This window comes from Trichechus manatus, unplaced genomic scaffold (genome assembly GCF_000243295.1).
Source record: "Trichechus manatus latirostris isolate Lorelei unplaced genomic scaffold, TriManLat1.0 scaffold00205, whole genome shotgun sequence".
Classification (NCBI taxonomy): domain Eukaryota; kingdom Metazoa; phylum Chordata; class Mammalia; order Sirenia; family Trichechidae; genus Trichechus; species Trichechus manatus.
Genome location: NW_004444141.1, coordinates 129,999 through 154,144, shown reverse-complemented (window position 1 = coordinate 154,144; position 24,146 = coordinate 129,999). Strand labels below are relative to the sequence as shown.

Sequence of the window (24,146 nt, the reverse complement as noted above, 5' to 3'; positions counted from 1 at the left end):
TGACTGTGGAGTAAACTCATGACTCCAACTCATGGCAACGTCAGGTGTATCAGAGTAGAACTATGCTCTATAGGGTTTTCAATGGCCGATTTGTCAGATCACTAAGCCTTTCTTCCCAGATGTCTCTGGGTGGACTTGAATCTCCAACCTTTCTTAGGTGCTAATTACGTTCCTGTTTGCATCACCCAGTCGGGACTTAATAACTGTAAGTGAATAAACGAATGAATACAGCCGGACGACTCACTCCAAGCTATATGAAAGGAATTGTTTAGTTTTGAAAACCTAGAGACTCATTCCAGAGCCCCTTTAATTAACTGACAAGGATAGAAACAACACCCGGCCCCAGCAACGGCAGCCCAGGCTCCGCCCCTCTGCGCCCATTGGCCCTTTCAATTCCAGGCAAGGACCAATGGGCGGGGGCGGCGGTCGCGCCGTCTAAGGGCAGGGCCGCTGGCGGCTTTTTGAGCGTGCAACCTACCTGATCTGTGGGAACCTGAGGCAGTCAGATCCGAGAGAGGAGCCCTCCTTGCCGGCCTGGGATGAGCGTCCCAGCCTTGCACCCGAACCTGCAGCTACCCCCCAGTCAGAGGACTCAGCCCGCGTTCCGAGGTGAGGGAGGAGCGGCGCATGGGAGGTGGGTCGTTTGCCAGAGGGAACGGGCGGTGGGCGAGTGGGCCCCAGCGGCCCGCAGCCCAGCTCAGGGGCGGGTTAATCAGCAAGCCCGGTACACGAGTCAGCCAGTGCGCACCTTGCTTACTGGAGAATCTGTCCCTGGACCAGCTCCACCCCTGACGCGTTGCAAGAGAACCCTGAACAGGTCGCTCCGTCTTTACAAACCTTACTCTTGTCCCCTGTGAAATGCGTAATAAAAGAGTAGCACCCACTCCGTGGGGTGACTGCGGATTGAGCGCCTCTGTGCGGCCGTTACTGCCGGCCGGCCCCCCTTGCTGCGAGGCTGGAGGCAGCCCCCGAGCCCGTTTAGCGGCGGGGAGGGCCTGAAGGCGGACTGCGCCTGCGCTGCCGCTCCCCGTCTGGATTCGGGAGCTCATTTCTGCGCGGTTGGAGTTTGATCTTTCAAATTTAACACCTAGAGCTTAGACATTATGGAATCCTAGGGATGCCCCGGTTCCCAGGATTAATCTTATTTCTTTGTCCAGCCTATGGGAAAAAGGAAACAAACTGAAGTGACTCACTCAACCCACTTCTGGCGAATTCGGCAGAACTTGGGGTCTGGTGTCTCATCCCTATCATTTATTTTCTTAAAGCTTAGCGTTCGGAAACCGCATGTTGAAAATAATGTTCTCCAGATTTTTTACTGTCAGGCAATAAGAATGTAATTCTTTTCCAGAGTGGTTATAGGGACCTTTTATGTTAACAATCTATTATTAATAGAATTATTTCTCAAAAGCAAAAGAACTAGGACATTTTTTGTTATATAGATGTGAACGTAAGTAGTGCAATTTTCTAAATAAAATCTTCACTTAGTCAGCAATATTTATTTGATGTTATTGTTTTAACTAATATTGACCTGTAGATCTTTCTTTTCGTTATTTAGAGCAAAGACGACAAAAACTCAAGCAACGTCTATTAAAAGAAAAAACACTTTTTGTATATAAACAGGAACATCAGATATTATCCAGGTGAAGTTAAGTTTATTTCATTGAAGTTCTGTAAAATTGTATCACAGCTAATATAATTTAAAAATATAACTATGAACCAATATTTAATTTTAAAATTTCTGGTAGCCACATTTAAAAAGTCTTTTTAAGAAATAAAATGAAGTTTAATATATTTTATTTAATATATCTAAAATATTGTAATTTTCAACATGTAGTCTATAGTAAAAAATTACTATTGAGATATTTTACCTTTTTTTTTTGGTACTAAGTCTTCAAAATCTAGTGTATATTTTTACTTTCTCTACATCTCAATTTGGACTAGCCACTTTTCAAGTGCTCAGTAGCCACGCATGTGGCTAGTGGTACAGTATTGGACAGTGTAGTATCAGATCATAATTTTCTTTGTAAATTAATTCACACTCCCAGAGGAAGTAATTTTAAAGCAGAGTATGTGTCTATACTAAAATGTTGACTGATGGTTTATACGGGGCTACAAAGGTCTGTCTTTCTGTAATTTAGCAAAACTTTTAATATATGGGAGCTTTTTTGGGGGGCGGTAGCTCCCAAATGTTTGGTGATCGTTTGTTTTAGTCTTAACCCTCCATAGAAATATCTTCATTTTTTTGTCTAAATTATAATGATAGGACATGGTGTGACAAAAACAAATCCACGGAAGGATATATAAAGCAGAAATTCAAAAGGTCCCCTTGCTCTCTAGAGATAACCTCTAGTAACATCCCCAGGTTGTTTGTGTGCACACTAAGAGCATGGACTCTGGAGTAATAACAACCTGTGCTGGAATCTTTAAGTTGGCCACTTAACAGCTGTGTGACCTCTTTGAGTCTTTTTACTTGTACTAAAATAGAATTAGTTAATACATGTTTCTTGGGAATTAAATGAGATAGTATATATATTTTGCTATGCCTTGCCTGGTACATAGTGAGAATTCAATAAGTGGTAGCTATCGTTTCATGATCGCTCAGTGGCATTACATACAGTGGACTGGTGAGAGAAAGAGAGAGAGCAAATGATAATGCAGATGGGTTGAAATGTTAACCATGACTGAATGTGGATAAAGAGTATATGGATTTTTTTAAACTATTTTTATTTTTGCAACTCCATATAAGTTTCACTTTATTTCCAAATAAAATGCTTTTTTCTTAAATTTCTAATATTACGTTAGTAAGTTGCTTTAGTTTAAAATAAACATTTTCTCGTTTCACAAATCCCACATTTCTTTGTTTAAGAAAAAGATGACACTAGATTTTTTGTTTGAGTAACTGAGTAAATAGTGATACCATATATCGAGATGGGGAAGACTGAGGAAGATGTGGGGGAATCAGGAGTTCTGCTTTGACCATGTTAAGTTTGAGGCGTCAATAAGATATCCAAGCAGAGATGCCAAATAGTTATGCATCTGAAGTTCAGAGGAGAGGTTGGGACTGGTAATAGAAGCTTGGGAATTTTCAGTGTACAGGCAGTCCCTGGGTTACGAATATCAAAATTATGTACAACCTGTAGTTATGAAGCAACCCCCGTAAAGCCTATTATATTAAAAATTCGAGGTACGTGCAGTGGTTCGTAATATCAAACAGGTGCTACTTTGCGATGGATATCAAAACATTATTATTATTATTATTATTACTGTGTTATGTCAAAGATGTTTTAGTGTATCTGGAAGTGTTTCTTTATTGTTTTTATGCATAGAAAGGTACACTGTATACTAAGACAAACATTTGACTAACTAATGTTAGATACGTACGTAACTGTTCAACTTAATGTACAAATATGACAAAGTTAGGAATGGAACTCGTTCGTAGTCTGGGGACTGCCTATATAGATGGTATTTATTTCAAACCATGCGACTAAATGAGATAATAGTAATTTAAATAAGATAGTAACTTAATGAGGAATCAAATGGGATAATGGGGTTTATAATACTCATACAAAATGGGAAAAAAATTCTAAATCTCTTCTTCTGACTTAACCAAAAAACCTCATGAGTACTATATTTACTCTTTCAAAAAACAAAGGTCAGTTTAAATATTATTACTTGAGCAACAAATTATTAAGTTAAGACAACCAATCAGGGTTGCAGCTTTTCAGGAACAAACATTTAACCAGTTAATACTATTGAACAATTCTATTTTACAATCAAATAAAGTATCTTAAGACTCCTTTGTTAAGATAACCCTTCTGAAAGCAGTTTTGTAATAAAAACACAGAATAGGATTATATATTTTCATCTACATCTCCACACTGAACAGGTGAGTAAGACCTGTTTTCCATGTCGTCCTGAGATTTTTAGCTAGCATTAAGAAAGCAAGTAATTTCAAGACTAAGCACTGGAATTCTGTTAGCACTCACAGAAAAACGGGAGTTCCTAGGCAGTATAAAACTAAAAAATGCAGAAGAAAAGTTAAAAATTTGTATTGGGCAGATTAGGAAGAAGAGACAGAGACTTAAAAGAAGTGAGGTAGGAGGAAAAGTTGGTGATCTAGTAGCAAAATGAAGAAAATACTCAACACTGCCAGTCACCCAGAGCATAGCAATGTCTCTTACATTTACTACCAGGGGGCAAATACCTCTCTTGCTACTGCCTGGCTATCAACTATCAAGTGCTATTGAGAGATCCAGTAAGATGCAGACTGAGAATTGACTATGAGATGTAAAATCATGGAAATAATGGTACTAGGTGTTTGACTAGAGTGATAGGGACAATTCCTGATACACACAGGCTGAGGAGAGAATAGCAGGTGACAACATGAAGACAGTGTGTATAAGTATCTTTTTGAAGGTGTTTTGCTATAAAGAAAATTGAGAAACTAGGCATTAGCTGAAAGAGAATGTGAGGTTTAAGGCTTTTTAAGAAGAGAATAAATGTAGTGGTTATATGCTGATGGAAATGACCTAGGACAGGGAGAAGTTACTGATACAGAAAGATTAACAAATAAATGCAGGAGCAAATGCCATGAGTAGAGAAGAGGGAGTGGAATGGAGAGCAGAATTGGAGAGTTTGGCCCTAGATCACCACAGCATGAGTTCATCTGTCAAAACAGGAGGGGCTAATTCTTCTTAAGATTGCTTCTGTACGCAAGGATAAAGAACAATGAGAATCTGAGAAACATCTCACAACATGAGTGAATCTGGAGGGCATTATGCTGAGTAGGGAAATAAGTCAATCACAAAAGGACAAATACTGTATAAGACCACTATTATAAAAACTCAAGAAAAGGTTTATGCACACAAACAATCTTTGATGGTTACGAGGGAGGGGAGGGGTGAGGGAAAAACACTGACTAGACAATAGATAAGTGGAACTTTGGTGAAGGGAAAGACAGTGCACAATATAGGGGAAGTCAGCACAACTTGACCAAGGCAAAGTCATAGAAGCTTCATAGACACATCCAAACACCCCAAAGTACTGAGTTACTGGGGCTTAGGGCTGGGGACCATGGTCCCAGGAGTCATCTAGGTCAGTTGGCATAAAAGAGTTCATAGAGAAAATGTTCTGTATTCGACTTTGGTGAGTAGCCTCAGGGGTCTGAAAAGCTGGCAAGTGGCCATCTAAGGTACATCTACTGGTCCCATCACATCTGGAGCAAAGGAGAATGAAGAAAACCAAAGACACTAGGGAAATAATAGTCCAAAGGACTAATGGACCACAAGTACTGCAGCCTCCACCAGTCTGAGGCCGAAACAACTAGATGCTGCCTAGCTACCACCACCAACTGCTCTGACAGGGATCACAATAGAGGCTCCCAGACAGAGCAGGAGAAAAATGTAGAACAAAATTCAAATTCACAAATAAAAAGACCAGACTTACCGGTCTGACGGGGACTGGAAAAACCCCTGAGACTATGGCCCCCAGACACCCTTTTAACTCAGACCTGAAGCCACTCCCGAGGCTCACTCTTCAGCCAAAGATTAGACTGATTGTCTTAGTTAACTAGTGCTACCATAACAGAAATTCCACAAGTGGATGGCTTTAACAAATATATTCTCTCACAGTCCGGGAGGCTAGAAGTCTGAATTCAGGGTGCCAGCTCCAGGATAAGGCTTTCTCTCTCTGTCAGCTCTGGGGGAAGGTCCTGTGTCATCAGTCTTCCCTGGTCGAGGAGCTTCTCAGCACAGGAACCCCGGGTCCAAAGGACAGGCTATGCTCCCAGTACTTCTTTCTTGGTGGTATGAGGTCCGCATGTCTCTCTGCTTGCTTCTGTCTTTTATATCTCAAAAGAGATTGACTTAAGACATAATCTAATCTTGTAGATTGAGTCCTGCCTCATTAACATAACTGCTGCCTATCCCACCTCATTAACATCATAGAAAATCACATCAGATGACAGAATAACAGACTGTCACACAATACTGGGAATCATGGTCTAGCCAAATTGATACACCTTTTGGGGGGACACAGTCCATAACACAGGTCTGTAAAACAAACAGCACATATGAGGAACGTGCCTCTTAGTTCCTTCATGTATACGAGACCAAAAGGGCAACACCTGCTCAAAAGCAATGATGAGAAGGCAGGAAGGGACAGGAAAAATGGATGGAGGGAAACGAATCGGAGTGTGGAAGGGAAGAGTTGACACATCATGGGGACTGCAACCAATGTCACAAAACAATTTCTGTATAAATTGTTGAATGAGAAACTAATTTGCTCTGTAAAGTTTCACCTAAAGCACAATTAAAAAAAAAGATTGCTTCTGATTTTCTCAGTGATATAGCATCACAGTATGCTGTTAGCCCGGAAGTAGTAGAAGCTGAGGTCAATAGGGGACCTGATTAATTGAAGTACCACATGGGAGGAGCCTGGCAGGTTGACCCTAAGCATCATCTCCTTCCAGCCCACACCAAACAGTGAGCCAGGCAGTAGCAAGAGAGGTATTTGCCCCTGGTAGTAAATGTAAGAGACATTGCTATGTTCTGGGTGACTGGCAGTGTATGGGAGGAACAAGAAACACCCATACTCACAAGATAGCTACAAAGATACCCTGTTCAGTGGCACGTTTTGACCTTCTCCATCATTCAAAATGTATAGTACAAGCTATGTAAACAATTCTGCCCCTTCCCCAAGCAAGACTGAGCACACAGATATGAAAGACCCACCCAAAAACCAAATCCACTGTCGTCCAGTCAATTTCGACTCATAGCGACCCCATAGGGTTTCTAAGGTGGTAAATCTCTACGGAAGCAAACTCCTACCTCTTTCTCCCATGGAGCCGCTGATGATTTCAAACCAGCGACCTTGTATAGCAGTCGGTTGCTGTTAATTGTAAGAAGCGCCTTTATTTTGTATACCATTAAGTAAAAAAAAAAGCACCATCCAATTAGACATGCCATTGATTCTAAGACAGATTCCAAGTTCAGAGATGTTACCATATGAAAAAATGTGCATCTTAGAATTGACAAAATTTAGAATTGATAATTTTGTTTACACTACCTTTTGTAACCAAAATTTTATAACCAAAATTATCAACTCTAAAGATATCCAGTTTTTCACATGGTAACATCTCGGAACTTGGAATCTGTCTTAGACTCAATGGCGTGTCTAAATAGATGGTATTTTTTTTCCTTAATAGTATATGCAAGATGAAGACACTTACAATTAACAGCATCTTAGATTCGTTCGAATATGGTCAGTAAACAGTCAAGAATTACCAAATGTGAGAAAGTCCAAAACAATGAAAGAGAAGTAACAAACTAAGCAGTCAGAAGAATGTATATCAAAGGAAGTGGATTTTAAAATATCTTCAAAGAGATGAGATATCCATAAGCCAGGAACAACTGGTAGTTATGAAAGAATTTAGACATCTTAGGAATGAAAAATATAATTGTTAAAATAAAAATCTCTAGATAACTGAATAGCAGAATAGACTAACTGAAGAACAAATTGGTGACCTGTAGGATCAAGCCTGGGAATTCTCCCAGAACACAGCACAGAGAGAGGAATGGGAAGTCTGTGAGAATAATTCAGGTGTCAGGTATAGAGAAGTCTTCATCATATGGAGAACTCCAAGAGGAGAGAAAAGAGAGTAAGCAATATTTGAGAAATGAAAGTTGAAATTTTCCTAGATTGAAGAAACCTGATTCTGAGAAAGAGTTTGGTGAGCAGGAAAAAAAAAATCTCATAATTTAGATATGAGACAGATGAAGAGTCTGTCTGGAGAGAGGCCCGCTTCTGAAGATAACTTTTCTTTTGTTCTTAAGCTAGGAACTGTTCTCTTTTGTCTTCTAACTCTTTCTTGAAACATAACAACACTCTTAGTATAATTGCCTGCTAAGAGATTCTTGTGGCCTGTACTAGCCAATCTATACCTGTAAAAAGGACTTTGGGACAAATTCTTGAGGAAGCATTTGCTTTGGATGAATATCGTAAATGCAATGCCACTTAGCCACCTATATACTAAGGGCCCATGTTCTCAATGTAAATGAAGCTGCGAGTGCGTGTATGGTAAATTTAAGATTTCTTGGGAGGGCTGTTTTAAAGTTTTCAATGTAACTGTTACTAAGTACTTTAACCCAGAAGTGTTGCTTAATAAAAGGTTTTTTGAAGACTTTTTGATGACTAAAGAAGAATGGTTTAGAATGAGAATATCAAGTGTTTACATATATTATGGGGTGAGGATTTTAAGACTTTAAAAAAAGCAAGTACTTTTAAATTCCTCAGTCATCTTGTTTACACTATGAAATTACATTTTAATAAAGAAAAGTATTGCTTAGGACAAATGAAACGCAGTTCAGTTCCTCCTTCTGTTTGACGTATAAAATTATGAAACCTGAAAACCATTGCCTTCAAGTTGATTCTGACTCCTAGTGACCCTGTAGGACAGAGTAGAACTGCCTCCATAGGGTTTCCAAGGCTGTAAATCTTTATAGAAACAGACTACAACATCTTTTTCCCCAAATTATGAAGTCAGAGTTAATTGTTAATGTTCACTGTCTCCCCCCATGCCCCCTCAAACAGGAAAACTTCTTAGTACATGGTCAAATGTTTAATTTTTATTTACTTTTTTAATTAATAGAGACCAGAGAGTGATGACATCTAAGGACCAGGTCCAAAATGGGGTAAATGTTCTGAAACTTAAAACAAAAATGGTAAGTACTGGACATAGCACTCATGAACAGTCCTTCTATTCCCCTTGCCCTTTCCTAAACTCTTCATAAAAGAAATGAGTCCTGAAATACTGATTTGTCTAAAATAACTCTTTTAGGCTAATAAAGAAAATTCCAATGGACCTACAGGGATAAAAAATAATGTGACAATGGAAACAAATTGTATTCCTTCAAAACCTAGTGAATTAACCAATTCAGCTTTAGAAGTTGATACACATGATTTTGAGAATAATAATCAGCCTCTTCGGTTGTTAGCAATTAAAGATGATGTCCAAAATCAACGTATGACATTTAGCCAGGCATTTCACCTTAAAAAAAATAATAAACAGAAACAAATGCTTACAGAAAAACCGAAGCAAGAAGCTAACATGCACAAGAAACCTGTGCTTGGGTCTTATTGTGGCCGAGTTGTTGAGTCTAAGATTAATTCGTTCAGAAAACCTCTACAAGTCAAAGATGAGAGTTCTGCAACAAACAAGAAACCTTCAGCTATTATCTCTAATGCCACCAAGCCTCAGCCTATGAGCACCAGCAATGTAACAGTGAAAAGTGATAGAGCCTCAAATGTGACTACTACCACTAAAATTGTGAGCTCTGTATCTCAGAGCAGACGACTTGTGCAACCTCCTATTAGAAGCCACCACGATCATACCCAATACAAGGTGAAACAAGGCATCAGTAGAACCTCTGCCAATGTTACAATTCAGAAAGGACCTCGTAGAAAAGAACTGATTCAACTGAAAACAGATTTATCTTGTGTCAAAACCAGTTCTGCTCAGGACATAAAAAGAAATGAAGCACGATCAAGAAGCATAGCATCTGAAATCGTAGCAAGGCCTGCTTCATCTTCTAATATCAAACTGATAGAAAAGTCAGAAACCATCGACCAGCGAAGACATACTATAGCAAAGACCAGTGTCAGTAATAGATCGGCTCAGCCCAAAGAAACCACGGAACAGAGAAAGTGAGTAGATGGAATTTTCTTCATTTTGTTACCTTAGTTTTCAATAGAGTAGTATTTGTGAATTTTGTTTGTAATTTCCTTGAGTGTATTAGAATTTTCTTTTGTGCAATCTCTTCTGTCATGTGAGACAAATCCAAGTAAGTGTATATTGTGGAATTATAGGACCTGAAAGTTACTGTGTTTGGGTGTGTTTTATCAAGTTGCTTTTTGTAATCTAAGTTAAAACACCGGATAATAATTGGGAAATATTTTATAAACTCTCCATTTAAAAATGCATTCTTGGAGGTCTTTAAGCATGTCACTGACTTTGTTCAGTGTTTCTTTTCCTTCAGATTTGTGAACTATGTGCGTGCCTCTAGTGAGAAACTACTTAAAGACCTGAAGTATTTTTTAGCTGTTTCTTCATTTGACAGAGTTCTGTCATCAGTACCATAGTAACGTTTATATGCTACTTCTAACTGTAGAGCTCGTCTGACTGAGTGGAAAGCTGGCAAAGGAAGAGTGCTGAAAAGACCTCCTAGCTCAGCAGTGACCCAGCCTGAGGCTGCAGGGCAAAATGAAAAACCGGCCGGGTCCTTCTGGACTACCATGGCAGAAGAAGATGAACAAAGATTATTTACTGAAAAAGTAAACAAGACGTTTTCTGAATGCCTGAACCTGATTAATGAGGTGTATTGTCTTTATCTTATATTTGTGTAGCATTTATAGTTTGCAGATTACTTTTGTAAACATTATCTAACTAAATTTCATTGTCAATCTTTTTGACGAAGTTATGTCAAGGATGTTATGGTGACTTAACATTAATTGTGAGGTTGTTCCGTGTTTGCCTTTAACTGAAAGAGCCCTGGTGGCACAGTGGTTAAGCACTTGGCTGCTAACCAAAAGGTCAGAGGTTCAAACCCACCAGCCACCCCTGCTGGGAAAGATGTGGCAGTCTGCTTCTGTAGAAATTACAGCTTTGGAAACCCTATGGGGCAGTTCTACTCTGTCCTATAGGGTCGCTATGAATCAGAATCAACTCGACAGCAATGGGTTTAGCCTTTAACTGACTACATTTTGCACTGAATTCATATAAGTTTATCAAAGGGATAATTAGTGTTGTTATTTGAGTTTAAACAAGGTATTCCTCTAAGATGTTAATACAGAGTAAGCTTGGAGTAGATAATTGCTTTTTAACTCTGATACTTCTGTTTCTTAACAATTTGTTCAAACATGTTCATTAAGTATTTTCTCCTGTCATTATGAATTAACAAATGGAATCCCACAATATGTAAGAGGATAAACATTAAAACCAAGTGAAGTGACAATCTTTTTTTTTTTTTTACTAACACGTATCTAAACTAGTCTTTTATTTTCTGTTACCTAATACTCATGAGGAAACCCTGGTGGCATAGCGGTTAAGAGCTACGGCTGCTAACCAAAAGGCTGGCAGTTCAAATCCAGCAGGCGCTCCTTGGAAACTCTGTGGGGCAGTTCTCCTCTGTCCTATAGGGTTGCTATAAGTCAGATTCAATTCTACGGCAACGGGTTTAATACTCATGAAGGAGCCCTGGTGGCGCAGTGCTTAAGCACTCTGCTGCTAACCAAAAGATCCACGGTTCAAACCCATTGGCCACTCTGCAGGAAGAAGTTGTAGCAGCCTGCTTCCATAAAGATTACAGCCTTGGAAACCCTGTGGGGCAGTTCTACTCTGTCCCATAGGGTCACTGTGAGTTGGAATCGACTCAACGGCAATGGGTTTGGTTTGGTTTGGAATATTCATGAGTAATAGGCTTTTTCGTAGCCATTCAGAATAAGTTTGGAGTAAGGAAAATGATGATAACTAATGCTTTTATGAATATTTTTATATGAAGTTTTTCTGTCTTTGTCATTGATCTTGATTACAGTAAGCTTAATCATTAATTTTATAATTTGTAGGCTAAAGATATCACACACTTAATTTCTTGCTCTTTTAGGGATGCCCAAAAGAAGAAATATTGGTCACATTGAATGACCTGATTAAAAATATTCCAGATGCCAAAAAACTTGTTAAGTATTGGGTGTGCCTTGCACGTCTTGAGCCAGTCACAAGTCCTATTGAACATATTATTACCATCTACGAGAAGGCCATCCTGGCAGGAGCTCAGGTGAGATGAAAACTTACTCCTCTTTAATACAGGGTAAATGGTTGAGTTGCTTCTGAACACATCACAATGTAACGTGGTAAAATTGTGGTTATGTATATGTAGTAGTAATGAAAAGCTGTTTCTCAGCCTTCTAAAACTTTTCCTGTGTTCTACGGATAGTCAGACCTTAGAAAATGAATATAAGCTGAAATGTAAATTTAGTAAAACTGAACTCTGAGAAATGTTTCGGGGCAACATGTCATTCTGTGCATTTTCTAGTTGGGAAATCTACTAGGAAATTCAATTTTTAATATCAAAATTGTGCTTATTGACTATAAAGCAAACAGAATTAAATTAACGTTTAAAATATTATTAAGAACTTTCCTTCACTTTAGGAACACACCTGAGCCCTGTACTCGCATTGATGGACAGTATGTTCCTTCCTGCCCACTTGTAGAAAATGGCATTAAACTGGTTTCTCTGATGTTAAACTGCATTCATAGTGGTTTGTTGCCATAACCTCTCACCTCTTCCTAGTCTGTTGGTATAAAAAACTCTCAGTATAGAACAGATCATGTCTTGAGGGTTTTTGTTTGTTTGTTTTTGTTTATATGGGTAGATAGTTCTAAAACATATTTCCTTTTGACCAAGTTGCTCAGAAATGTGTTCTCTCTTAGAGATTTTTTTTCTAATTCCTCTTCTTAGCCTTTCCATAAGAAAGGTCCATTCACTGTGGTCTTAGCAAAGCCAAGAAGTACTATTTGAATCAAAACTCAAATAGTCAGTATATATTCTCTCAGTGGCTGTTAGGTATAAAATACTTTGCTGAAGGGTAATTATATTTGACAAATTTCCTTCTGAATGGAGTATCAGATCTATCCCTACTACATTGGACCAGGAGGGATATTACTTAAGGCCACTTATGACAGTGTAGCTTCGATGCCTAACTGGTATGAAGGCTGTACATAAGAAGCAGTAGTATAAAGAGAAAATTGTGACACCAGAGCAGAAACTGGAAAACAAGTATCAAAATTAGCCAAGAAAATTGAAAGCAGGATGTGCGAGAAGTTCAGGGGCTAAGACTATGAGCCAGGGCTCCCCTTTTATATAATATCTTATATATATTGCATTAACTGGCATGGTGGCTCAAAGAAACATAGTAAATGTTTATAATGTATGGCATGTAATGGGCACTTATTAAATATTTCAAGGAATGAAATATGTTGGACTGGTCAATCTTAAGTTGTTCAGAGATGTATTTAACAGCATGTGAAACAAAGATAAAACCATGGACTTAGATGTAGAAGCTCTTCGGCTCTCTATTAAGTATTAATGTTGTTTGCTACTCACTCCTTAATTTTGTTCTCATCAGGCAAACAAGTTACCAAAGCCTTAAGAAAAATTGAGGAAATTTTTAAATCGATGAACTCTTATCCTTTAAATTTATTTGTATTCTATACATAGGAAATGACAGCCATTTTTCAATTTTAGTGACAAAATAAGTTGTTCTGAGAGCATGGTTTTAAAAAACCACTGCCTTAAAATATGAAATCTTAATCACTATAGTTTTAATATTTTCAACTTGGAAAACTAGTTAATGACTGAGAATATGAAGTTTACGGGTTTACTTTCTTTGTTAAAAAAAAATTAAGCCTATTGAAGAGATGCGACATGCAATTGCAGATATTCTAACAATGAAGAGTCAAGATACAGTTAATTTTGGTAAGTTTGTTTCTTTGATTTCCTTCAAGTGACTTGTGATTTTATTAAATTTCTTTGTTGAGTTAGGTTTTTCATCTTTTTTAACTTTTAAGTTATGTAGGTACTTTTGTTGACCTACCCCTGATTCAGTGGGTTTATGTAGTATGAAGGATTTTTATTTAGGTGATGTGGTTCAAAACCCAAATTTGTCATTGAGTGTGAAGGTTACTTTACCTCTCTAGGCCTTAATTTCTGTCTGACAAATTAGGCAGTCTGACTAAATGATCTCTAAAGACCTTTTACTTACTAAATTCTATGATGTGTTCTGTGCTGTAGAGCTCATTCAAGAATTCATTTTGCTAGTAATAGCAGATAGAGACGAGATGTGAGATTCATTAGCTGTTAGGTACATAAGATGTAAGCATATTTTAGAATCAGATATAGGCTGTGCCCATTAGTATGACCTTTGGCAAGACATTTAGTCCCTTACTTATCTGTAAAATGGGAATAATGTTAACATCTTCCTCAAGATTACTGGGATCACTGAATGAAACAGTCTATATAAAGAAACTATTAAAAAAAATAAAGTATCACAATCTGTGGCACATAGTAAGTTCAAATTTTAGCCATTATTAATAGATAGGGTATGAAATCAGTACGTATAAATGTAGCATAATTTGTTTCCTTGTTTAGAGTTCTTGCCCATTTTTCCCATAACACTATACATCACTCAGTTGATAAACATTTGAGAACCTGTTATGTACTGTCTCTGCTTGTATCTGGTTATTTTCTTTTGATTAATTTTAACAAGAGTCAAATAGTTTGGATTCTTTAAGGCTCCTGATATATGCTGCCAGACTGCTTTCTAGAGTAGTTATAAGTATCCTTCTTTTTAGTACACAAAAATGAATTTAAAATATAGGGATCTAAGTCATGGAGTAATGTTTAAATAAAATTAAAGATCATACTAATATTATAAATTGTGTTGTATGTTTTTGGTTACATATAATACAAAAAAAACGGTTCAATGAGTTTAATATGCTAATGGATTGTGTGTGAGGAGTACATGCTTCTATTGTTAGTATGTTTGGTTGAACAGAGAATATTTCCATTTATATACCAAAAATCAAACCCATTGCCGTCGAGTTGGTTCCAATTCATAGTGACCCTATAGAACAGAGTAGAACTGCCCCATAGAGTTTCCAAGGAGTGTCTGGTGGATTCAAACTGCTGACCTCTTGGTTAGCAGCTGTAGCTCTTAACCACTACACCACCAGAGTTTCCAATTTATAATGGCTGTTAGTATGCCCAGGGGGACATATAGAAGATGTATATGATCTTATCGTACTAAAACCTAACCAACCCATTGCCGTTGAGTTGATTCTGACTCATAGTGACCCTATAGGACAGTAGAACTGCCCCATAGGGTTTCCAAGGAGTGGCTGGGGGATTCGAACTGCAGACTTTTTGGTTAGCAACTGAATGCTTAACCACTGCGCCACCAGGGCTCCCTTATGTACTAGTAATATTCAATGAAGGAGCTTGAGAAGGAATGGTCAGGTAGGTAGAGGAAAACCAGGAAAGATAGTTACCACAAACAAAGGGAGGAGAAAGGTTTAGGAATAACCTGATTTTGTCTCTTAAGTGCTGAAGAACAAAGTGGAAATAAGAATTTCATAAAAAGCCATATTCCTCATAATTCTCACTGGCTCTAGAGATATGTGGAAACGTAAAACAAATGTAAATTTGAGTCAGTTATTCTATCTTATTATCCTTAACAGAATAATACTAGTTAGTGTAATCTTTGCTAGGAAATAGAATATTTATTACATTGTTTGTAGTTGTTAGGTACCATCGAGTCAATTCCGACTCATAGTGACCCTGTATGCAACAGATCAAAACACTACGCAGTCCTGCGCCATCCTCACAATTGTTGCTATGTTTTACCCAATTGTTGTAGCCACTTTGTCCATCCATCTCGTCAAGAGTCCTCGTCTTTTCAGAGTTGTATTGGAGGAAGACAGTGGCACCAGATAATAACTCAAACTGACAGGAACAAATGAAAAAAACCAGAAATGATAATTAAAAAGATAAATACAGGGAACCCAAGGTTGAGTAAGGATAGTGTTGATGTGTAGTGAGGTCGTTAACCATTGTCATAGAGCAACATGTGTACTAACTGTTTAAAGAGAAACTATTTTGTTCTGTAAATCTTCATCTAAAGTGAGAATAGCCGCACAATTGGAAGAGCATAGTCGATGTCACTGAACTGTGCATGTAGAAATTTTTGAAATGGTGTATCTTTGGCTATGTATATTTTCACCAAAAAAAAAGAAAAAAAAGGTCGAGAAGGGAGAGGATTGACTTGTCGTGCGGTTGTTAACCAATATCATAAAACAGTATGTGTACTACTGTTTCATGAGAAACTATTTGTTCTGTAAACCTTCACCTGAAGTACAATAAATATATATATGTAAAAGATAAATACAATAAACTCTACAAATACAAAAAAAAGAGTCCTCGTCTTTTTCACTGACGTCTGCCTTACCAAGCATATTGTCCTTCTCCAGGGACTGGTCCCTTCTGATAACACGTCCAAGTATGTGAGATGAAGTCTCACCATCCTCAGTTCCAAGGAACACTCTGGCTGTACTTCTTCCAAGACAGATTTATTCATTCTTCTGGCAGTCCTTGGTATATTTAGTATTCTTCACCAGCACGATAATTTAGAGGCATCAATTCTCTTTTTTTTTTAATTGTGCTTTAAGTGAAAGTTTACAATTCAAGTTAGTCCCTCATACAAAGATTTATACATACATTGATATGTGACCCTAGTTGTTCTCCCCATACTGTGACAGCACATTCTTCCTTTCTACCCTGGATTTCCTGTGTCCATTCAACCAGTTCCTGACCCTCTCTGCCTTGTCATCTCACCTCTGGATAGGAGCTGCCCATTTAGTCTCATGTATCTACTTGAGCTTAGAAGCACACTCTTCATGAGTATCATTTTATGTCCCATAGTCCATTCTAATCTTTGTCTGAAGAGTCGGCCTCGGGAATGGTTTTTTTTTTGTCTTTTTTTTTTTTTTTTTATTGTTGTAGTTAAATGAAGTTTACATTTCAAGTTAGTCTCCCATACAAAATTTTATACATACATTGTTATGTGACCCCAATTGCTCACCCCATTCTGCAACAGCACACTCCTCCTTTCTGCCCCTGATTCCCCATGTCCATTCAACCAGCTCCTAACCCTCTCTGCCTTCCCATCTCACCTCTGGACAGAAGCTGCCCCTTTGGTCTCTTGTATCTACTTGACTAAGAGGCACACTCCTCACGAGTATCACTTTATGTCCCACAGTCCAGTCCAATCCCTGTCTGAAGAGTTGGCTTCGGAAATTGTTTTGGTTCTGGGCTGATAGAGAGTCTAGGGGGCAAGCTTTCCGGGGTACCTCCAGTCTCAGTCAGACCATTAAGTCTGGTCTTACTAGAATTTGAGTTCTGTGCCCCATCTTTCTGGTGCTCCATCAGGGACTGTCTGTTGTGTTCCCTGTCAGAGCGGTCACTGGTGGTAGCCGGGCACCATCTAGATCTTCTGGTCTCAGGCTGATGAAGTTTCTGGTTTATGTGGCCCTTTCTGTCTCTTAGGCTAATACTTTCCTTGTGTCTATGGTGTTTTTCATTCTCCTTTAGTCCAGGTGGGTTGGGACCAATTGATGCATCTTAGATGGCCACTCGCTAGCTTTTAAGACCCCAGACCAAAGGCATCAATTCTTTTTTACTCTTATTCATTGTCCAGCTTTCCCATGCATATGAGGCGATTGAAAATGTCATGGCTTGGGTCAGGCACACTTTAGTCCTTAAAGTAACATCTTCGCTTTTTAACACTTTAAAAAGGTCTTTTGCAGCAGGTTTGCCCAGTGCAACACGTTGTTTGATTTCTTCACTGCTACTTCCATGGGCATTGATTGTGGAACCAAGTAAAATGAAATCCTTAACAACTTCCATCTTTTCTCCACTTATTATGATGTTGCTTATTGGTCCAATTTGTTTTCTTTATGTTGAGGTGCAATCCAAACTGAAGGCTGTAGTCTTTGATCTTCATCAGTAAGTGCTTCAAGTTCTCTTCACTGTCAGCAAGCAAGGTTGTGTTATCTGCATATCTCAGGTTGTTAATGAGTCTTCCATCAATCCTGATGCCACATTTCTTCTGCATATAGTCCGGCTTCTCAGATTATTTGCTCAGCATACAGACTGAATAATTATGGTAAAACGATACAACCCTGACACACAGCTTTCCTGATTTTAAACTGCACAGTATCCCCTTGTTCAGTTTGAACGACTGCCTCTTGGTCTATGTACAGGTTCCTTATGAGTCCAATTAAGTATTCTGGAATTCCCATTCTTCGCTGTGTCATCCATAATTTGTTTTGATCCACACAGTCGAACGCCTTTGCATAGTCAGTAAAACACAGGTAAACCATCTTTCTGGTATTCTCTGCTTTCAGCCAAGATCCATCTGATGGCAGCAATGATATCCCTCGTTCCATGTCCTCTTCTGAATCCAGCTTGAATTTCTGGCAGTTCCCTGTCGATGTAGTGCTGCAACTGTTTTTGAATGATATTCAGCAGAATTTTACTTGTGTATTATATTGTTCAATAATTTCCCCATTCTGTTGGATCACCTTTCTTTGAAATGGGTACAAATATGGATCTCTTCCAGTCATAGAGAAGTGAGCACCTCCAGTGCTGCATCCGTTTGTTGAAACATCTTAATTGGTATTCTGTCAGTTCCTGGAGCATTGTTTCTCACCAGTGCCTGCAGTGCAGCTTGGACTTCTTTCTTCAATATCATTGGTTCTTGATCATGTTCTACCTTCTGAAATGGTTGAACGTCACCCAATCTTTTTGGCACAATGACTCTGTGCATTCCTTCCATCTTCTTTTGATGCTTCCTGCCTTGTTCAATAGTTTGCCCATAGACTCCTTCAATATTGCAGCTCAAGGCTTGAATTTTTTCTTCAGTTCTTTCAGCTTGAGAAATGCGGAGCATGTTCTTCCCTGTTGGTTTTCAAACCCTAAGACTTTGCACATTTTATTATAATACTTTGTCTTCTAGAGCTGCTCTTTGAAATCTTCTGTTCTTCTCTTACTTCATCCTTTCTTCCAATCGCTTTAGCTACTGTACATTCAAGAGCAAGTTTCAGAGTCTCTTCTGACATCCATTTTGGTCTTTTCTTTCTTTCCCATCTTTTTAATGACCTTTTGCTTTCTTCATATATGATGTCCTTGATGTCATCCCACAACTCGTCTAGTCTTCGGTCATTAGTGTTCAGTGCATCAAATCTATTCTTGAGATGGTCTCCAAATTCAGGTAGGATAATACTTAAGGTTGTATTTTGGTTCTTGTGGACTTGTTTTTATTTTCTTCAGCTTCAACTTGAACTTGCATATGAGCAATTGATGGTCTGTTCCACAGTTGGCCCCTGGCCTTGTTCTGACTGACATTGTTGAGCTTTTCCATCGTCTCTTTCCATAGATGTAGTCGATTTGATTCCTGTGTTTTCCATCCTGTGAGGTTCACTTGTATAGTCGCTGTTTATTTTGTTGAAAAAAGGTATTTGCAAGGAAGAAGTTGTTGGGCTTGGCAAAATTCTATCATGCGATCTCTGTCATCTTTTCTATCACCAACGCCGTGTTTTTAAACTACAGATCATACTTCTTTGATTCAACTTTCACATTCCAATCACCAGTTATTATCAATGCATCTTGATTGCATGTTTGATCAATTTCAGGCTGCAGAAGTTGGTAAAAATCTTCAGTTTCCTCACCTTTGGCATTAGTGGTTGGTGTGTAAATTTGAATAATAGTTTTATTAATTGGTCTTCCTTGTAGGCGTATGGATAGTGTCCTATCCCTGACAGCATTGTATTTCAGGGTAGATCTTGAACTGTTCTTTCTGATAATGAATGCAACACCATTCTCTTCAATTTGTCATTCCTGGCATAGTAGAACATATGATTATCTGATTGAAAATGGCCAATATCAGTCCATTTCAGCTCACTAATGCCTAGGATATTGATCTTTATGTGTTCCACTTCATTTTTGATGACTTCCACTTTTCTTAAATTCATAGTTCGTACATTCCGTGTTCCTACTATTAATAGATGTTTGCAGCTGTTTCTTCTCATTTGATTCATTTATTACATTAGATGGGGAAAAAAGGTATCCATAACCTCTAGGCTTTCTGAATTGTATAAGTTTCAAGTTTAAAAACAATATTACAAAGTAAATGTATTTGTAAGCAGTAACAGAACATTATTGGGAAATGTAAGATACTCACCTAGGTGTCTCTCAGGTACCTCAAACCCAGCATATCCAAAATTGAACACATAATTTTCCCCTAAATCTAATAATTTTGGTTCCCTGTCTCAGTGTGTGCTATACAGTTGTCCAAGCTAGAAGTCTTGGGATTATTTTTGACTCCCTCTCTCTTTCCTACCTCCTTCTCCCTGTTCCCAGCCATTCAAAGTCCAATCAGTATAACTTTCTACATATTTCTTAAAATCCATTTACTTCTCTCCATCTATACTCCCATTATTATGGTCAGGATCACCTAAACAGCAATAGTCTCCTAAGTAGTTTCCTGCCTTTGTACTCTTGCTCCATTCCAATCCATTCTCAGTAGTATAACCCAAATGCCCTGTCACTCATCTGCTTAAATTCCTGAGTCCAACCTCTTCTCATGTCATTCTCCCTCTCCCCCACATCCCTAAGTAACTTTATTATTTTTATATTTTTTCATTTCCTATAAGGAGCCATATTACCTCTTGCCTCCTGGTCTCTCCAGGACTGTCTTCTACTCTTTCTTTACCTAATTCCTACTTATCCTTTAAACTTCAGTTCAAATGCCACTTCTTTGAGGTCTCTCCCTGATACCCATCTCTCTTCCCACAAACCCAACTAAGTTGATGCACCTCTTTTGTGTGCCCCATCTTCCTTTTGAACTATAAACTCAGTGGTCAGGACAGTGTCTGATCTTCCTCATCTTTGTATCCCCAGTACTAATGCAATGCCTGGCATATATTAGCACTTGAATATTTGTTGAATTAATGGATTCCCCCTCTCCTTACTTCAACTTCCATTCACCAAAAAAACCATAATCAGTTACCATCCAACCAAAACATCTTAGTAAAATCTCCAATTCTTAATCAGATCTAGAGGTCTTCTCAGCTGAATGGATTTGCCAGAATGTCTCACAATTATTTCAAATCTAACCATGTTTTATTTTGAACTCTTTTATCTTTCCTCACTGCTTCCTTATTGTCCTTGGTTGAATTATGTCCTCCAAAAAATGTGTGTGTCAGTTTGGCTGGGCCATGATTCCCAGTATTGTGTGGTTGTCCTCCATTTTGTGATTGTGATTTTATGTTCAAGAAGATTAGGGTGGGATTGTAACACCCTTCCTAAAGTCACATCCCTGATCCAGTGTAAAGGGAATTTCTCTGGGGTGTGGCCTGCACCGTCTTTTATCTTACAAGAGATAAAAGGAAAGGAAAGGAAAGCAAGCAGAGAGTTGGGGACCTCATACCACCAAGGAAGCAGTGCAGGAGTAGAGTGCATCCTTTGGACCTGAGGTTCCTGTGCAGAGAAGCTCCTAGACCGAGGGAAGACTGAAGACAACGAGGACCTTCCCCCTGAGCCGACAGAGAGAGAAAGCCTTCTTCTGGGGCTGACGCCCTGAATTTGGACTTGTAGCCTACTAGACTGTGAGAAAATAAATTTCTCTTTGTTGAAGCCATGCACTTGTGGTATTTTGTTATAGCAGCAATAGATGACTAAGACACTTACACACATTATCACTTCCCCTCAAAACAGGGATGGGGAAACAGAAAAAAAACCCTGCTCTGGCATTAAACTCAAGGAATTTCGTAAGGTATGCCCCTAATACACATGCACACTCATTTAGACACACATATGCGTTCATTTGTTCATTAAATTCTGTCTATTCTATTTCAGAAATATCTCTCAAATAGGGCTCTCCTTCCTGTCCCCACTTTTATCACATTGCTTAGGCTATTATAACAGCTTTCTCTTCTTACCATCACAGATCATTAGTTTTCATCTGCTGTCATTCTAGACCTTCCTTTAACAGTGACCATATCTAATTTTAACTGGCTCTGCACTGTGTTGTTTTTTTTTTTTTTAAATCAAACTTCTTACATATAAAGTTCATTACAATCTAGCCCCAGCCTACCTCTCTGAGCTCGCCACCTCCTCCCCACACTCCCGCCTTACTCCTTACCCTATATTCTGAGGACACTGGTCCTTTAAATGTTGTCTTAGTAAATCATTTCCTTTTATGTTTCATATTAAGAGTATCCTCCTTGGTCTTGTCAAGTACTTGTTTTTCAATACCAGCCCAAGTATCACTTGTGAAGCCTTCCCTAGCTATCCCCCTTCCCTACAAGGAAAGGTCGTTGTTCTTTTTTTAAGATTCCATAGCTCTTTGTTCTTGCCTCAACTACAGCATTTATCTTACTTATAATTAGTTATTTTCAAGTATGTCTCTTCAGTGACTGTGAGCTTCTCAAGGATTGGGATGATTTCATTCTTTTATTTGTATCTGTAATTCCTGACACATAGGAGATACTCAATATATAGTTGTTAAATAGTTGGCAGCAGTGTCTGCTAAGAAAAAGTAATAGTTAAGAGATGGCAGATTGGTTCTTTCGTTTTGAAAATTTGGTCAACTTTGAATAACTTAAGTATCTTCTGACTCTTGTTCTTAAAGTATGGCCAAAGCTTAATCTAGAGATGTATTTTGTATAGCAGATGATATTGAGGAGGCAACCAAGGAACAAGTCCAAGAAGTCAGCACTGAAGACATAGGTGTGAATCCAGAGCCAAGAAAACCAAAAATGGAAAATAAACATCATAGAAGTGTGATGTTTCATGATTGTGAGAAAGAGCAAGAGGACGAAACAAAAGATCTAGCCAATGATGTTAAAACTCTGGATAAAGAAACCAGGGAGAGTTGCTTGATTAAATATAATGTATCTTCTACGCCATCCTTGCAAAGGTGAACTTTTAAAATGTAATATGCTATGATTTATTTTTATGCTTTTGGATAATAAATGTGGTATTTTTGATAATAGAAAGGTTTTCAAACAAATGGAATGTGATTGGGATTTTTCACCTTTTAAATACTGTATTTACTTTGCTCTTGTCTAAATTGTGCCATTTTGAAAAAGAAAACTTTCACATCATTTTAACTTCTTATTGTGTATTGCTAATATCAGCAGGTTTGGATTGAGCAATTAGCCAATTCTACAGATATTTAGATTTCTATTGTGTATAAGTTGTAACATCAAGTAGAGAAAAGAAGTTCCTCACTTCCAGGATCTTGTAGTACCTCTCTCTTTCTATAAGACAAGTAATCAAATGGTTGTAATGTACAAAATATAATATGGTAAATAGCATAGAAGTAGAAAGCAAAAGTGTTCACATGTTTTTTTGAACTTTGGGAATAATTTTGTGTTTTCTTTTTCAGTGCGAAAAAGAAGATTCAGTTTGACAATACAAATTCGATATTTAAAGAGCTCAAGTTTCTAACACCAGTGAGACGTTCTCGACGTCTTCAAGACAAGACTTCTAAATTGCCAGATATGTTAAAAGACCATTATCCTTGTGTGTCTTCATTAGAACAGTTAACAGAGTTGGGACGTGAAACTGATGCTTTTGTGTGCCGTCCTAATGCTGCACTGTGCCTGATGTACTCAGAGACTGAAACAACAGAGGAGAAATAAAGCTGTGATGAGGAATGGGGTTTTTATTATTCCTGGAGTTTTTTTATTTTCTTTTTTGTGGCTTTGCATTTCTCTTAGGTCTAAGGTTGGCCAAGGACCTGAGTATTCTCAGTATTCATGGCAGTGAGCTCCTTTACTAATTTTCACTTTATAGCAGGAGTTGCCTTTGATGCATCAGAATCCCAATCCTTCTTTGTCAATCTCAACAGAAGCTGAGTTTTTCTTGAAGATAGGAAAATTTTGTCAGGTAGTTCACTGTGTTTCTTGAGGATCAGCAAGTTTCATCATAATGTTAGCTTTTTCACTTTTAAGAAGTCCAGAGTTACAGAAACATTATAAGTCATTCAATGTAACTCCAGTAATGCTGCATCATTAGAAAGTGAGTGTTCCAGATAAAATTTATAATTTTGCATGGATATGTTTTTAAAATTTATGATATACCTCCTTGCCTTTAAACAGAATACTAACTTTTATTCTGTCTTTTTTCTGATGATTCTGGATGGGTATGAAAGTTAACAATTGTAATGTGTAGAGTGACTCCCTCAAAACATTTAGACACATAAGACTGCTTATTTTTTCACCAAATTCTTGTTACCCAGACGGCTGTGCTCTGTGTGACCCTCAGACTGCCTATGGTTTTTCACTGTCACTTTTCATCAATGCCAGTGAGTTTGTACCTGTGGCCTCTTGGCCTCTTTCTACTTGTAACTGAGGTCATCAAGAAGAATAATTAACTGAATACTCCATTTCTAAGAGAAGGTACTTTCTGGTAAGAAGAAAAAGGTGTCAAATTTAGGGATATTTGAAACTTTAAGTCTAGTCTGAGTTCCTT

The 24,146-nt window shown here is 38.1% G+C and overlaps 1 protein-coding gene across 1 annotated transcript; it reads left to right on the top strand.

Annotated features, from left to right (window-relative positions):
- The first annotated feature begins 539 nt into the window (after positions 1-539).
- On the top strand, positions 540-23,397 carry LOC101358009 (cytoskeleton-associated protein 2-like). The gene is made up of 10 exons (XM_012558993.2): positions 540-609; positions 1,556-1,640; positions 4,373-4,375; positions 8,648-8,720; positions 8,837-9,702; positions 10,167-10,371; positions 11,658-11,828; positions 13,460-13,529; positions 22,338-22,587; positions 23,059-23,397. Exons 1-10 carry the CDS (start codon positions 540-542, stop codon positions 23,312-23,314), a joined length of 2,049 nt encoding a protein of 682 aa, XP_012414447.2. The 3' UTR covers positions 23,315-23,397.
- Positions 23,398-24,146: the final 749 nt, after the last annotated feature.

Coding starts and splice junctions, on each gene's coding strand:
- LOC101358009 (XM_012558993.2), top strand. CDS start 540: ATGAGCGTCCCAGCCTTGCACCCGAACCTGCAGCTACCCCCCAGTCAG. Junction 10,372..11,657: donor GCCTGAACCTGATTAATGAG/GTGTATTGTCTT, acceptor TTGCTCTTTTAG/GGATGCCCAAAAGAAGAAAT. Junction 13,530..22,337: donor TCAAGATACAGTTAATTTTG/GTAAGTTTGTTT, acceptor TATTTTGTATAG/CAGATGATATTGAGGAGGCA.